Source organism: Propithecus coquereli, unplaced genomic scaffold (genome assembly GCF_000956105.1).
Source record: "Propithecus coquereli isolate 6110/MARCELLA unplaced genomic scaffold, Pcoq_1.0 Scaffold30, whole genome shotgun sequence".
Taxonomy (NCBI): Eukaryota; Metazoa; Chordata; class Mammalia; order Primates; family Indriidae; genus Propithecus; species Propithecus coquereli.
In genome coordinates, this window is record NW_012148619.1 from 1,579,983 (window position 1) to 1,595,107 (window position 15,125).

At 39.8% G+C, this 15,125-nt stretch overlaps 1 protein-coding gene across 1 annotated transcript in view; it reads right to left on the reverse strand.

The window, feature by feature from the left end:
* TRIM44 (tripartite motif containing 44) overlaps nucleotides 1-15,125 on the reverse strand; it is a 164,191-nt gene that overhangs the window by 109,481 nt on the left and 39,585 nt on the right. Inside the window, exon 2 of the mRNA XM_012649645.1 lies at nucleotides 2,764-2,841. Coding sequence (XP_012505099.1) covers nucleotides 2,764-2,841 — 78 coding nt within the window. The remainder of the gene's footprint in view (nucleotides 1-2,763; nucleotides 2,842-15,125) is intronic.

Below are 15,125 nucleotides of genomic sequence, written 5' to 3' on the forward strand. Positions count from 1 at the left end.
TAGTAAGTTCTCTGGGTGATTTTCATGCACACTGAAGTTTAAGAACCACTGGGTCTGGAAGAAAAGGAGGCATCTAACAAATGTTTGGGATAAAATGAGGCAACTCATTAAGAAGAATTAAGTCTATATTATTGACAGAGAAGAATACTATGATATTCTACATATTGAAAAAAACAACTGAAAAACCACAGGTATAATTTTGTTAAAAATGTATCTCCATGGGGAAAAATGTCTAGAAGGTTGTACACCAAACTGTCCATATGGGTTAATTTTGGGTAAATTCATTTTACTTTTCCTTTAGGAATATCTGTATTTTTTAATCTACAAGCATGTATTATTTTATAATTTTAAAAAATGGTTAATATAGGCATCTTCTATTGCTCTCTGGCAAAACTCAGAGGTAAAAATTAACTCAGTGCCTAGTAGACTTTAGTGTCTGAACTAATCAAGCTTTGTGATGCTTTAGGGAATTCTAGAGGAAGTGAAGCAGAGATAGTGCTCGATTCTCCATGACTCAATCAGTGCTTCTATGTAAAGCCTCTGTGCCAGGCAATGACAGGTCACAAAGCCTGAGAGATTCTGCACTTCTTAAATAGGCCAACTCAAACAGGGGATGGTGGAGTTCTGCAGAAAAAACAGAACACACTAAAAACTTAAGGGTCTCTTAACAGACACCAATTTACTTTCAGAAAAATTTTCTTTGTTGCAGAAATTATATATATTCAAGTCACCCATTTTTCACCCCCCTTCCTGACCTAGCAGTCATTCTACAATTATGTTCACCCTTCTTCAGGCTGGCTCCAAATACATACAGCATATGCACGTGGTAGACTAAGGAGGAGCTTGAAAATAAAGTAGGTTGGTGGTAAATGATCCAGGGCAACATAAAGAGAATGTAAAAGAGAGGTGTGTGTACACATATACCCAAGATCAAGTCAGGTCCATACAAACATCCTTTAACTTATCATGTATCATGGGAAAACCCTGAGGCTTCCATGGGTTCCTCTCATGGGACCACTCAATTCTTTCATTTCTGGCAAGTTTCCCATCACAAGCACTACATACATTGACAAAGGATCTCAAAGCAATTTGTATTATCATCATATACAGAGGCCACTGTCATTTGTACACATCCTCTCCCTCTTCACTGTCCTGCTGATTACAAGCACACCAGTGTGGCAGAAACAGAAAATACAGTGTCTCCCTCAGCATAGGCTGTTGCCCCAGAAATCAGAGAAACTTGGTAAGAAAAGCTTTCAGGAACCTTTAATAACTGGTTCATCTTTACTAAAGGAAAAACTACTTATACCAGAGGTCCTCCTACTTTGAGCTAGGCAAGTTGATAAAGGTTACCCTAATTTTTTCTATCAAGATACTCTCTACTTCTGAAAATTTAAGTACACCAGAAGACAAGAGAGATGATCAATGCCCCCATACTTTCAATGTCATAGGAAGGGAAAATTATTTTGTAGATTGGTAGCTGCAGTCACCTTTTGAAGAGCCTGTCACTCTCTGTGGCTACGCCTCATATAGTGTTTCAACTTAGAAAACTGAGGCACAATGTGATCATATGGCAGAAAGGAGATAAAATCTGGTGCGTGGTTTACAACATCACATAAAAGAGTACAGGCACTGGAGTCAAAGTCTTAATCTCACCTCTACTTTATACCAGATTTAGAGCAAATGGCTCTACCTAAGTCTCAGTGTCCTTATTGATAAAACAGGAATAATAAGCTACTTTACAGGGTTGTTACTGTAATCTAAAAGTATATAGGGGGAAAGAGGAAATGAGGAGTTAGAGGGCAAAGAGTTTCAGTTTGGAATAATGAAAAGGTGGTGATGGTTGTACAACAATGTGAATGTACTTAATGTCACTGACATTTACACTTAAAAATGGTTAAAATTTTGTTATGTATTAGCACAATTATGTAAGGCTCCTAACAGTACCTGGCTCTCAGTAAGATGCTCAAGAAATAAATGCTAGTCCCATTCCCCCTATAAATACTGTACAAAAAAAAAAAAAAAAAGACACGCAAAGTAAAATAAAATCATGCTCCTTTTCCTATTTAATTGTGACAGGCTTTCAGTCTGAAGCAGAGTCAGGTGACCCAATACCAGGTAGTGCCACAGTAAGCATCTGGGTAGGAAGGAGAAGGGAGTCTGTTAGTCATAATTCCCCCCTCCCCAACCTGGCATGTTCAGTTCCAAGTCCACTCCCATCCTGGTTTGGCATCTCCCAGAATATCAACCCTCCAGCCCCTAACATCTTGAAAAAAAGCTGGGATGCTTAAGCTATTTCACAAACCAGACTCCAGGTCATGAGGACAAAAGCATTCTCTGTGGCAGCTGGCTCCTGTAAGTGGGGGAGAGACTAGATGCTAATGCTGAAGACAAACTGGATGGGTCTGGATCCTGTTCCAGTCCCCAGCTTTAAGCTGAACAGTATCTCAGATGCCTTTGGCTAGATTTAATGGACACAAAGGACCGAACTCTCAAAGGCCCAGTAAAGGAAGATTAAAAACGCACTTGTCTCCAGTTCAGGGAAAACAATTAATGATTATGTGTTGTAAGTCGTAAAACAGAGAAGGAGAAAAATAGATGACTTATCTCCAGGCATATTAGAACATTATTTTTGATGGGCAGGCTTAATTAGATCTTAATGCAATGTTCAGATAGGTGATCATTAACACCCCTCAAATTAAGCTCGAGGAGAATAAAATGCTTGGGGTACTAACACCCAATCAATTACAAAACAATACTTACCTTAGGGTCTGAGCTCTTGAACTTTAACCTTTCCACCAACTCTATCATAGCTGCCTTCAGTCCACCTGAGTCTTTGCTCTAGAAGAAAGAAAAGTCAGGGGTCACTACAAAGCATTTTGTTGGTCTCTTAAACACAAATAGTGTTTCAAAGGACAATGAAATGGAAAGCAATTTTTTCTTCTCATCGGCCAAGAGAACTAAACAACTAAAGAGAGCTGCATTGCCCCTCTTCCCCTCCTCTATAAACAAAGAGGGTCAGGACATAAATTGCCCAGTGACCTGAGAGAACTATATGGAATGAAAATTAAATGCAATTTGTGCAGGCTGACTCACTGCTTCATCTCAGGCTCAATCGCCGGCATTCACTGAGGCTCTGCAAAAGAGATTTCCATCCAGGATGTCTATGTTACAGCCTAGTAAATTTCATTTTGAACCTTTACATGTCAGATATAGAAGTATTCAATATTAAATATTCTTAGGAAAATTAAAACAAAGAAAATACCTTGAGATTCAATTGGAAACAAGATTACAGTGTGCTGATTAAGAACACAGGTTTGTGAGTCAGAAATAAACAGTTTCAAATTTGAGGTCCATCATTAACTAGCTAATTAATCTCAGGCCAATTACTAAATTTCCCAAAACCTTCTACCCCTCCTATAAAATAGAGATAATAAATAGGGCTTTTCTGAGTCCTAATTGAAATAGTGTTTGTAAAGGTATTAGCAGAGTATATGGCACATAGTGCCTAAGAATTACATGGCTGGGTGTGATAGCTCACACCTATAATCCCAGCACCTTGGGAGGACAGGTTGAGGCTAGGAATTCGAGACCAGCCCAAACAACACAGAGAGACCTCGTCTCTACAAAAAATTTAAAAATTAGCCAGGCGTTGTGGTGTGCACCTGTAGTCCTGGCTACTTGGGAGGCTGGGGCAGGAGATCACTTGAGCCTAGGAGTTCAAGGCTGCAGTAAGCTATGATCATACCACTGTACTCCTCTAGCCTGGGTGACAGAGTGAGAACCTGTCTCCAAAAAAAATTTCTTAAGAAAATGTCATGTGCTATTATTATTTCAATGTAATGATTTAGAGTAGCACAGTCCAATAAAGCATAATGTGAGCCCACATGCAAGCCATGTGTAATTTTAAGTTTTCTAGTAGCTACAATAAAAAAGTGAAATTAATTCTGATATATTTAACTCAGTATATTCAAAATATTATCATTGCAACATGGAATTTCAACATGAGATATTTTATATATTTTTTCATACTAGGGCTGTGAAATCTAGTGTGTATTTCACAATTATAGCCCAATTCAATTTAAACTAGCCACATTACAAGTCAAATATACATGTGGCTAGTGACTATTGGTCAGGTTAGATTTAAAGCACAGATTATAGAGCCCCATTGCCTGGATTCAAATCCCAAATCTACCACTAGCTGTGTGACCTCAGGTAAGTCACTTAACCACTCTGTGTCTCAATTTCTTTATCTGTAAAATGGAGCAGTAATAACAGTACCTACTTCGTGAGGCTGCAGTAAGATTAAATGAGTTAATATATGTCAAGGTGCTTAGAACAGGGCCTGGCACATGGTAAACACAATAGGATGTATGAGACAGTTTTATTATTATCGTCTGTCTCCCTCATGGTGCTTTAAGTTCCTTAAGAGTAAGTACTACATCTTTTCTCTCTCTGTATCCCTTGTGCCCAGCATCAAAAAGGTGTTGTAAAAAATCTGAACAAATGAATGAATTAATGAACATACAATCTTAAGACATGAATGCCCTAATACTAAGACATTACATGTGTGTAGCACAATCTAAAAATCCAGAGTTAATTTTCTTATCTCAACAACTTAATAGGATAGAGTAGGACCATTCATTTCACCAGCGAGGGAAAGGAAGCAACAAGAAGTAAAATCACTGTCATTTTTATGGGAGAAGGAACAATAAAGAAATACAAGAATAAAAAAACACTACAAATAAATAACTCCTACTCGAAACTGGCCTCTGGATGAGTGACAACATACTTTCCAAATTTGCAGAACAAATTTCAATTCTTCCAAAACAGGAAATAGTTAGTTAAGACCCCATTGTATAGATTAAAATACATTAAAGGCTCAATCTTTTTTTCCCTCTGATCTCCCTTGCCTCCCAAATCTACACAGTAAAAATTCAATGTAACATGACTATGACCAATATTCACTTTAGATGTGCTCTCCAGACACAGCTTAGATCACATTTCCATGCTAGCTGTGGTTCTATATTTTAATAATTTCCATTTTTTAAGATGATTGTTTACAATTCCCCCAAATTCTCCACTAATTTAAGTCTTTAATCTCTGTGGTCTCACAGCAGACAGTCGGAAAAAGGAATCTAGAGGTCACATACCAGGGTGTGGGTGAGACCTGAAGTATCTAAAAAAGGGTTAAGTTGCCAGACACAATCCTGCTTTTATGAGATGATCAGACAATAAAGCCTGTCTGGTGATATCATTACTCTAACCTGCTTCTTATTGGCTGAACAAGCAGGTCACTTGTCCCTGGAAAGCTCTCTTTCCCCACATCCCAGCTGCCAGCGCCCATTTTAAGCTCTTCAGCAAGAGCCCTGATGCACAGACTCCCCCCCTGGCTTTGGAGAACAGAAAGGAATGCACCAAACTGTGCCTTAAAACCTTCAGAAAAGAAATAAAACGATGACGAAGGAATCCCTAAGAAGCAAACAGTCTGTCTGCAGGCAGATGTGCCTTGTGTAGAGAGATAAGGGAACTCTTAGCTTTCTTTCATAAAAATTCAGTGTGTCAGCAGAATCCTTCCTCCTTTTCACAAAGCATCAGCAGCATCGCCTACCAAGTGGAGAGACAAAGGAGAGACACCTGAAGAGCACCTCCCTTCAGGAAACTCACTTGTCCCACCTCCCCATCCCACTCTCTGTGAATTATTCAGTAAGATTAATTGGACCCTATGTTGAGCCTGCTATACTCAGTCTCTAAATGAGTGGTGAAGAAAACCTTCCCCAATGGCTTAAAAAAAAACCAAAAAACAAAAAACCCATAAAATAACAGCTGGTCAAAAGGGAGTGTCTCCTCTGGGTAAACCTGACCCTAACGTGACAGCTGCAGAGCTGGGGCAAGAGTCCAAATGGAGGACTCTGATCCAAATCCACCTCCCTGTTGCTTTTCCCACACTCCAGTCCCTTCCTGCACCCCAAGAGGCCTTATGCATATGTGTTCAAACTAGTATGTCCAAGCTCTAAAAACACCCCTCTCAGTCACCCTTTAGCTACACCTGAAACCTAGGGATACATATTTCATGGGTAGGGTCCAATCGCTTGATTAAGCAGACAGACTCTGCAAGCCCTGGAAGCAGGCTCAGGATATTTTGTCAGGTACTTCTTGGGTCCTAGGTACTTGGAGAGTGGTCTACAAAGGGGCATATATGGCCACAGGAGGAGCCTTCAAAAAAGCACAGGACAACACAGGCGCAGTGGCTCACGCCTTAATCCTAGCACTTTGGGAGGTCAGCGTGGGAGGACTGCTTGAGGCCAAGAGTGTAGACCAGCCTGAGCAAGAGCAAGGCCGTCTCTACAAAAAATAGAAAAATTAGCCAGGCATGGTGATGTGCACCTGTAGTTCTAGCTACTCGGGAGGCTGAGGCAGGAAATCACTTGAGCCCAGGAGTTGGGGTTGTAGTAAGCTATGTATGATGAAGCCACTGTGCTCTAGGCCAGGAGATGGAGCAAGACCCTGTCTGTCTGTCTGTCTGTCTGTCTCTCTCTCTCTCTCTCTCACACCCACACACAGCATAGGATACAGGGCAGGTACACAGGTTGTCTGGGTCTAAGGGTGGTATCTCAGTATGAGTATCCCCAAACCATAGGATGGCACGATGTTTCAGTTAATTGTTTGCTGAGGGCAGTCTCTAGTCAAAAAGGTAACCAGAATGGGTATTAAACCCTCATATGTTCCCTAACTGGTAGAACAAAACAGCTGCCTCTGAAACTCGTGTTCTACCTGAGTAGTGGACCGTAACAAAAGAAAGGCTAATTCTAACTTTGTTGACATTTGGTTCCATAGATGACCAGATTCTACTATGTCAATCCTTGGGACAAGCACCATGACTAGTGAAGAGGTAGGATTCTCATGATATCCATACTTCTCCACCTCCATCCCACCCAATGCATTCCAAGAACACAGGAGTTCAGCGTGAGCAGATTTTGTTTATATACCTCTTTCCTCCCCCAAGAGAGTGTAGGAGAGACAAGTCCCATGTTGTAACACCCACCCCTCAGAATTTGATTAATCTGCATGGGATGCTTCACAGGAGCCAGCTCTCAGGTATGAGTCAAAATAAAATCAAAGAAAGAAAAACACTTTACATTTGAAGGTATTCTTTACTTTCCAAAGCACTTTCATATGCTTTCACCGGCATTTCACAATAACCCTAAAAAGAAGTGTATTCTGTTCTCACTTTACAGCTGAGAAAAATGGCTGGTGAAAATCAAATGAGAAACCCAAAAATCACAGAGCTCATATACTCTTTCACTGGCATTTCACAATAACACAATAACTAAGAGGTAGTGTATTCTCACTTTCACAATGGAGAAAAATGGCTTTGACAATGATGTCCCCAAAACCAGAGCTAGTTAGTGGCAAAACCAGGATGAGAAAGATCCAAATGGAAAAGATTTATATATACAAGAGATTGTTATCAAGAACACACACACACACACATACACATAAGAAACATAGAGAATTTCTATAAATTAGTAAGAAAAAGCCAAATAAGCACAAAGGAAACCCCAACAAAAAATATGAACATAACAGAAATGTGAAATGGCTTATATACATATGAAAAGATGCTCCAACTTATACATAATTAAGATATCATTTCTTATCCATCAGACTGAAAAAAATGTGAATCTGATAAAAGCAAGTGTCAAGGGGCTTTGGGGGAATTGGGAACATACGTATGTTGCTGATGGATGTGTAAAATGATAATGCTACTCTGAACTCACATGCCTAGCAAGTCCACTTCTCATTTCCCCTTGAGAAACACTAGCACGTGGCAAGAAAGCATGCACAAAAGTATTTATTACAGCATTGTTTGTAATACTAAAAAACTGTAAACACTCTAAGCATTCATCAATAGTGGGTGGCTAAAGAAACTATGGAATTAAGAAACTATGGAATATGACATAGCAAATAAAAAGAATGAAATAGATCTATATGTACTTGGATACTAGGTACGTAGTACTACCTAAGACATACTGTTTAATATTTTTAAAAACTTGCAAAATGGTATTAATACATATAATACAATTAATTTTTTTTAAAAAACCACAAAACTATTATTTTCTATGGGTGATATATATGTACATAAAAGATCAGAAAAGCAATTATTGCTGGGACTGGTATTAGGGATAGTAATAGAAGGGTTTTAAATTGTGTGTATTAGTTACATTAATATTAGTTACATAATTAAGATTTGGTAAAAAGAGAAAAAGATTTAGCATACAGCCAGGAGGGCAGGGAGGGAAGGAGAGAGGAAAAGAAGGAGAGAGGTAGAAATGGGGGACCCAGGGCTCCTGCTTCTTCCCATGAGTTTCCCTATGTGTAGTACTGGGGCCTGTTCATTTTACACTGCAAACACATGAACCAGCAGGTACAAGAGAGGATTTTTTTACTTGGTATTCATGAATGGATTTCAGGGGGTCTGAAATCTGCAAAATTTGGGCCATACATGCATTATTCTAGCGAAAGAGACATTAGCTTTCCTCAGATCCCCCCCAAAATTTAGCATTCCTATTGTTAAGAGAACTGCACAAAGAGAAAAGACACCCAGGTTCTATTCCCAGTTCTGCCAGTAACTGCTGTGTGAGCTTGGGAAAGTCATTTTACATCTCTGGGTTTTTGTTTCTCCATCTATACATGAGGAAGATGGGCCAGATCAGAAGCTATAAATTCGCAGCCTGCAGCCTACCCAACTATTTTCTTTAGCTTTTAAAATGTTGCCCCCCACACTTAAAATTCCCAATGGAATTTTAAGTTAGTTGCCAGCAATTAAAAATCAGGAGATACAACATAATAAAGATTTCTAGCTTCTTTTGAAAATCCAAAGGGTATGATTGTACTGGACTCTCATTCCCACATACCAGAAATTGGCTGAAGGTGAGTAGCAGTTACTCGTTTTAGGAAAGCAAGCTCTCTCCAGCTTGCCATAGTAACCTTAGTTTGCTTCTTTCATTTACATTACCTTTCTGATAGACATCTGAAGTTACTACCCATGGAGGCAACTCTCTTTGAAAGTTTTCTACCTTTAAGTTTCCTTGTTTTTGAATGCCAAGAAATTGAGATGTCTTTCTTCAAAAGAGTGCAGAATCCTTGATATACACATATCCATTCACCCCGAAACACAGAAATAACACAGGTCATTCTAATGTAAACATCCTTTAAAAATGGGTAAGGGGCAGAAACATAGGTGGAATATGGTAGGTAAAGTGGCATCAGAACACGAAGAAGTATTTCTTGACAACCTTTTGCACTTTTATGGAAGTCGGTCTAGTCCAATGCCAACCAGCTGGGCATCCAAAAGAAAAATCAAGTGTCAGCAAAAATGTAAATATAAAATCACATAAATATCCTAACTGGCTCCTAAATATTGAATTCTATATTACAAAGCATCAGAAGATGCTGAATTCAGAAAAAATACTGGCTGTCTGTTTGGGGCTGTTTTTCTTGCTATCCCACTGGTCTTTTGCTGATACCATGCTTAAAAAAAAATATCAATCCAACTTTGTCATTTTTACAAAATGTCTTGCTTGGGATAAACAGTGGAAAAGGATCAGAAGATGGAATACATTTCAAAAGGAAATGAAACTAAATGTTAGTACCACTCTCCCATGTATGAAAATCTTTACCATCTTCTTCACATTATTTCATTTTCCAACTCCAAACCCACTCCTATGCTAGGCCACCATCTTTAGTTGCTCAGACCCAAAATTATTCTTGGGTCTGAGAAAATCTATCAGTAAGTTTTTTTAGTCCTAACTCTAAAATAAATACCATCTCCGGTTGACATCAATTCTTCACCATCTCCACTACTTCCAACCTAGTACAAGCAGCAATACTGCTCCCACTCTTCCTACCCTACAGTCCATTTTCCACACAGGAATCAGACTGAAGTTTTAAGAACATAAATCAGATTACTTACTCCCTTGCTTAAATAGTATATGGCTATTTAGAATAAAATCCAAAATCCTTATCATGGCCTACCCAGTATCTGACATCATCTACTACTCACCCCTCCACCCTACCCTTACTCATACTCCAGCCATTCTTTTTATCCCCTCAGTAAGCTTGTTCCATCTCAGGACTTTATACTCACTATTTCCCCCACTAAACCACTATGCCCCCAGATCTTCTCATCACTGACTCTAACTACACCCAGGTCACTAGCTCAAAAGAGTCCCTCTCAGATTCTTAAACACTGCAGTCCCCAATGACCAGGCTGCAGACCAGTACCAGTGCATGGCCTGTTAGGAACTGGGCCACACAGGAGGAGGTGAGCAGCCGGCCAGCGAGCGAATGAAGCTTCATCTGTATTTACAACCACTCCCCATTGCTCACATCACCACCTGAGTTCTGCCTCCTGTCAAATGAGTGGCAGCATCAGATTCTCACAGGAACGTGAACCCTACTGTAAACTGGGCAAGAAAGGGATCCAGGCTGCACGCTCCTCATGAGAATCTAATGCCTGATGATCTGAGGTACAGCTGAGGCGGTGATGATAGCACCAGGGAGTGGTTGCAAATATAGACTATCATTAGCAGAGAGGTTTGACTGCACAGAGACCATAATAAATCAATTGCTTGCAGACTCATATCAAAACCCTATCAGCGAGTGGCAAGTGACAATTAAGCTGCATCTAGTGGCAGGCTCTATAGTGGCAAGTGAGCTGATGTACTTCAATTGTACAGCTGCATCTGGTGGTAGGCTTTAAGTCAGAATCTGACACTTATTTTATTTACCACTTCTGTCTGTGCCTCTTTCCCACACCACACACTTGTCTCAGTCACAGTTTTGGTAATTCCATAAGCTAACTCCTAGCAAAAATGAGTAAAAAACAAACATTGCTGGAGAGCTCCTTTGAAAAGGGGGAAAAGACCCAGGGATGAGACAGCAGAAGACTCTAAGACTACTAACAAAATGAAAGCTCCATTTGAAAGAAAATACCAAGAGTCCTACTTAAATTACAGGTTTATTGCAATAGGTGTTTCACATTCTCCAAGCCCACTTTCTATAATATATGGCAACCGGCTAGCCAACAAAGTCACGAAACCTTCAAAACTGCTTCGCCACATGGAGACCAAGCACCCTGCATTAAAAAAACAAGCCTTTGGAGTTTTTGAAAAGAAAAAAAACACGAAGTACAGAAGCAATTATTGAAGGCCACCACTTCATCAAATGTGTCTGTACTGACAGCATCATTCTTAGTGGCTAACTGCATTGCTAAAGCTAAGAAACCCTTTACTATTGGTGAAGAGTTGCTCCTGACTGCTGCTAAGGACATTTACCGTGAACTTTTAGGAGAGGCTGCAGTTCAAAAGGTGGCATGTGTTCCTCTGTCGGCTAGCACCATAACTAGACGAATCGATGAGACAGCAGAGGATACTGAAGCACAATTGTTAGAGAGTATTAATGAGTCACCATAGTATGCAATCCAGGTTGATGAGTCTACCAATGTTGACAACAAGGCAACAATGCTTGCTTTTGTTTGATACATTTTTCAGGAGAATGTGCAAGAGGACGTGTTATGTGCACTTTTGTTGCCGACCAACACCACAGCTGCAGAACTATTCAAGTCTTTGAATTACTACATATAACGAAAACTGAATCAGTCATTTTGTGTCAGTATATGCACAGATGGAGCAGCTGCCATGACTGGACACCTTTCTGGTTTCACTACCCAGGTCAAGGAGGTCACTTCTGAATGTGAGTCTACGCACTGTGTCATCCACAGAGAAATGCTGGCTAGCCGAAAAATGTCACCTGAACTAAACAATGTTTTGCAGGATGTGATTAAAATTATCAACCACGTTAAAGTACATGCCCTTAAATCACGTCTGTTTGTGCAGCTGTGAGGAGATGGATGCAGAGCACACACATCTTTTATACACAGAAGTGAGATGGCTTTCTAAAGGTGGATCACTGGGCAGAATTTTTGAGTTATGAGAGCCGCTCCAGAGATTTCTTTCTGAAAAACAGTCTCCGCTGACAGCACACTTCAGTGACACAGAATGGGTCACATACTTGCTTACTTGTGTGACATATTCAACCTGGTCAACGAACTCAATCTGCCACTTCAGGGGAGAGTGACAACTGTGTTCAAGTCAGCAGATAAAGTGGGTGCATTCAAAGCCAAACTGGAATTATGGGAGCGATGAGTGAACATTGGGATTTTTGACATGTTTCAAACATTAGCAGAGATTTTGAAAGAGACTGAGCCAGGGCCTTCTTTCTCCCAGCTGGTGCATGATTATCTATCTTAGCTTTCAAAAGAGTTTGAGCATTACTTCCCAACCACAAAAGACCCCCAAACTGGGAAGCAATGGATCTGCGACCCATATGTGAATAAACCAGGTGAATCAACTTTGTCCGTACTAGAGGAAGATCAACTGCTTGAGACTGCAAATGACGGTGGCCTTAAAAGTATGTTTGAGACAACTTCAAATCTCCATACATCGGGATTAAAGACAAAGCGGAATATCCTGAGATTGCCACAAAAGCATTGAAAAGCCTGCTTCCATCTCCAACATCCTATCTTTGTGAAGAAGGGTTTTCTGCAGTGACGGCAACCAAAACGAGATTATGGAGTAGACTGGACTGAAGCAACACACTTCGGGTGTCACTGTCTCCCATTACCCCCAAGTGGAACCGTCTAATTGCAGGAAAACAAGCTCAGGACTCCCACTGATTCTGCATTATGGTGAGTTGAATAATTATTTCATTACATATTACAATATAATAATAATAATAGAAATAAAGTGCACAATAAATGTAATGCACTTGAATCATCCCAAAACCTTCTCCCCACCCTGGCCCATGGAAAAACTGTCTTCCATTAAACTAGTCCCTGGTGCCAAAAAGGTTGGGGACCACTGCTTAAAGAGCCTTCTTCTCATTGCCACACCCCAGTCCCTACCTTCTTCCTAGTTTATTCGTAGCACTTATCATTATTTGAAATATTATTTATCAGTTAACTTGTTTACTGACTGTTTTGCTCATAGAACACAAATTCTATGTCTTAGAATTGTTTATTGTTAGGTTCCTTACTGCCCAAAATACTCCATCTGGCACATTTTAAGCCTTCAATAAAGATATGTTGAGTGAATGAATAGATCAAAAGAAATAAAATCATGCCACTAACTTCAAACAATAAACGTATCTTAATAAATATTATACCTCAAAGAATTGTGGTAAAAATGCAATAATGTGTAGAAAGTTTATAGTATAAAACCTGGTACAAGCTAAATTCTCAATAAATTTCAGTTATTTGTTATTGTTGTTATTAATTAAACAATATAGTAAGTGACTACTAGGTATCAGGTACTGATCTAGAGAAGTGCTGAATAACAAAATGAATAAAAGAATCTGTCAGTAATCAAAATACTCTGTAAAAAATATACAGGTAGAAAACTTCAGAGAGAAGAGGAAAAATAGTTTTAGGATATTCAGAAAGTCTTAACCTATTAAATACCTTCATACAGATAGTAAACATTAGGAGAACATGTCAGTACAACTAAGAAGCTTACATGTGAGTGGGAATAATTAAATGAGTAAAGGCAAATGGAATGGTGGAAAGAATATGCACTTTGGTGTCAGACTTGGATTCAAATCCCAGTCCTTCCACTCATTAGCTGAGTAATCTTTGGCAAAACTCCACTTCTTTGAGTATCAGTTTCCTCATCTATAAAATGGGAATCACAACAACACAGCTTATTGGGGAGTTGTATTGAGGATGAAATGAAATAATGTATGAAAAGTACCTAGTCTCAAACCACTCAACCAATGATAGCTATTATTATTTTTCTCATCTCTGGAAAGAGCCTCAAAATTTAACAGACAAGTTTCTAGACAGACTCTCTTAGTTTTATAACCTCAGCCAAAGGTTAGCAGCTTCATTTTTCATACACATGAAGTCAGAGTCTACCACTCAACATAGGTTATACCCTGCCAGGGTTCACACAGACCCAAGTACAGAGAGGAGAACAGTAGAGGCACCTGTATAAACTCAACCTTACATCTCTCCCCACATGACTGCCCAAGAGAAAGAAAATGGAGGCTATTTTCTAACCAGAAAGCAAATGGTATACTGTCCCCACCTCCCCTCTGCTTCTATAAAAATTTCCCACAGTTCAGAATGTAAAACAGAATCTAAAGAGGACAACCAGCAAGACTTGTGAACCTAAAATTAGACCTAACAGCTGTGTTTTGGTTAGCTAGTGCATAAGGCACCAGCAGGACACTGAAATATACAGAAGCCTCTTCTCTAAAGACAAGTTTTTCACCAGCCTATCTACCCACCAGATTAAAGCAGGCAGAAGGAACAGAAGGAGAGGGGGCTGAACAGTTTGCACCCAAGAAACTTGGTGTCCAGAACTTCTACTGCTGCCAGACTAACTCGTCTGGAATTGAACTCAGAATAGAACCTTACTATAACAGTAATAAGAATAAGAGCCACCAATTGCTGAAAGCTTATTATATTCCAGGCACTGTGCTAAGCTCTTTACATCTATGATCTTCTTTGTTCCTCCCCATAACCCAATAAGGATAAACAATTAGTATGCCCATGTTACTGAAGAAGAAATCAAGACTCAGAGAGGCTTAGTGAAATTACTCAACATGACAAAGCCTCAGGTGGTAGAGCCAGGACTCAAATACATAGATTACAAAGCCAACTGGGGCAAAGACTGTTTGATCCTTCAATATTCATTCTCCAATTTTTCCTTAATAACAGAACCTTAACTTTTAGCTAGACACACTGTGGCCTGGAGAAATGACTGTTTCCCAGCCTCCCTTTCAACTAGATAAAGCCATGGAATTGAGTTCTGGCCAATGAAACACAAGCAGCAATGTGTGCACCTCCTGGAGAGTTCTTCTAAAATAAAGGGGTATGTCTTTCTTCACTTTTTTTTTTTTTTGAGACAGAGTCTCACTCTTTTGCCCAGGCTACAGTGAGTGCCTTGGCGTCAGCCTAGCTCACAGCAACCTCAAACTCCTGGGCTCAAGCGATCCTTCTGCGTCAGCCTCCCGAGTAGCTGGGACTACAGGCATGCGCCACCATGCTCGGCTAATTCTTTCTA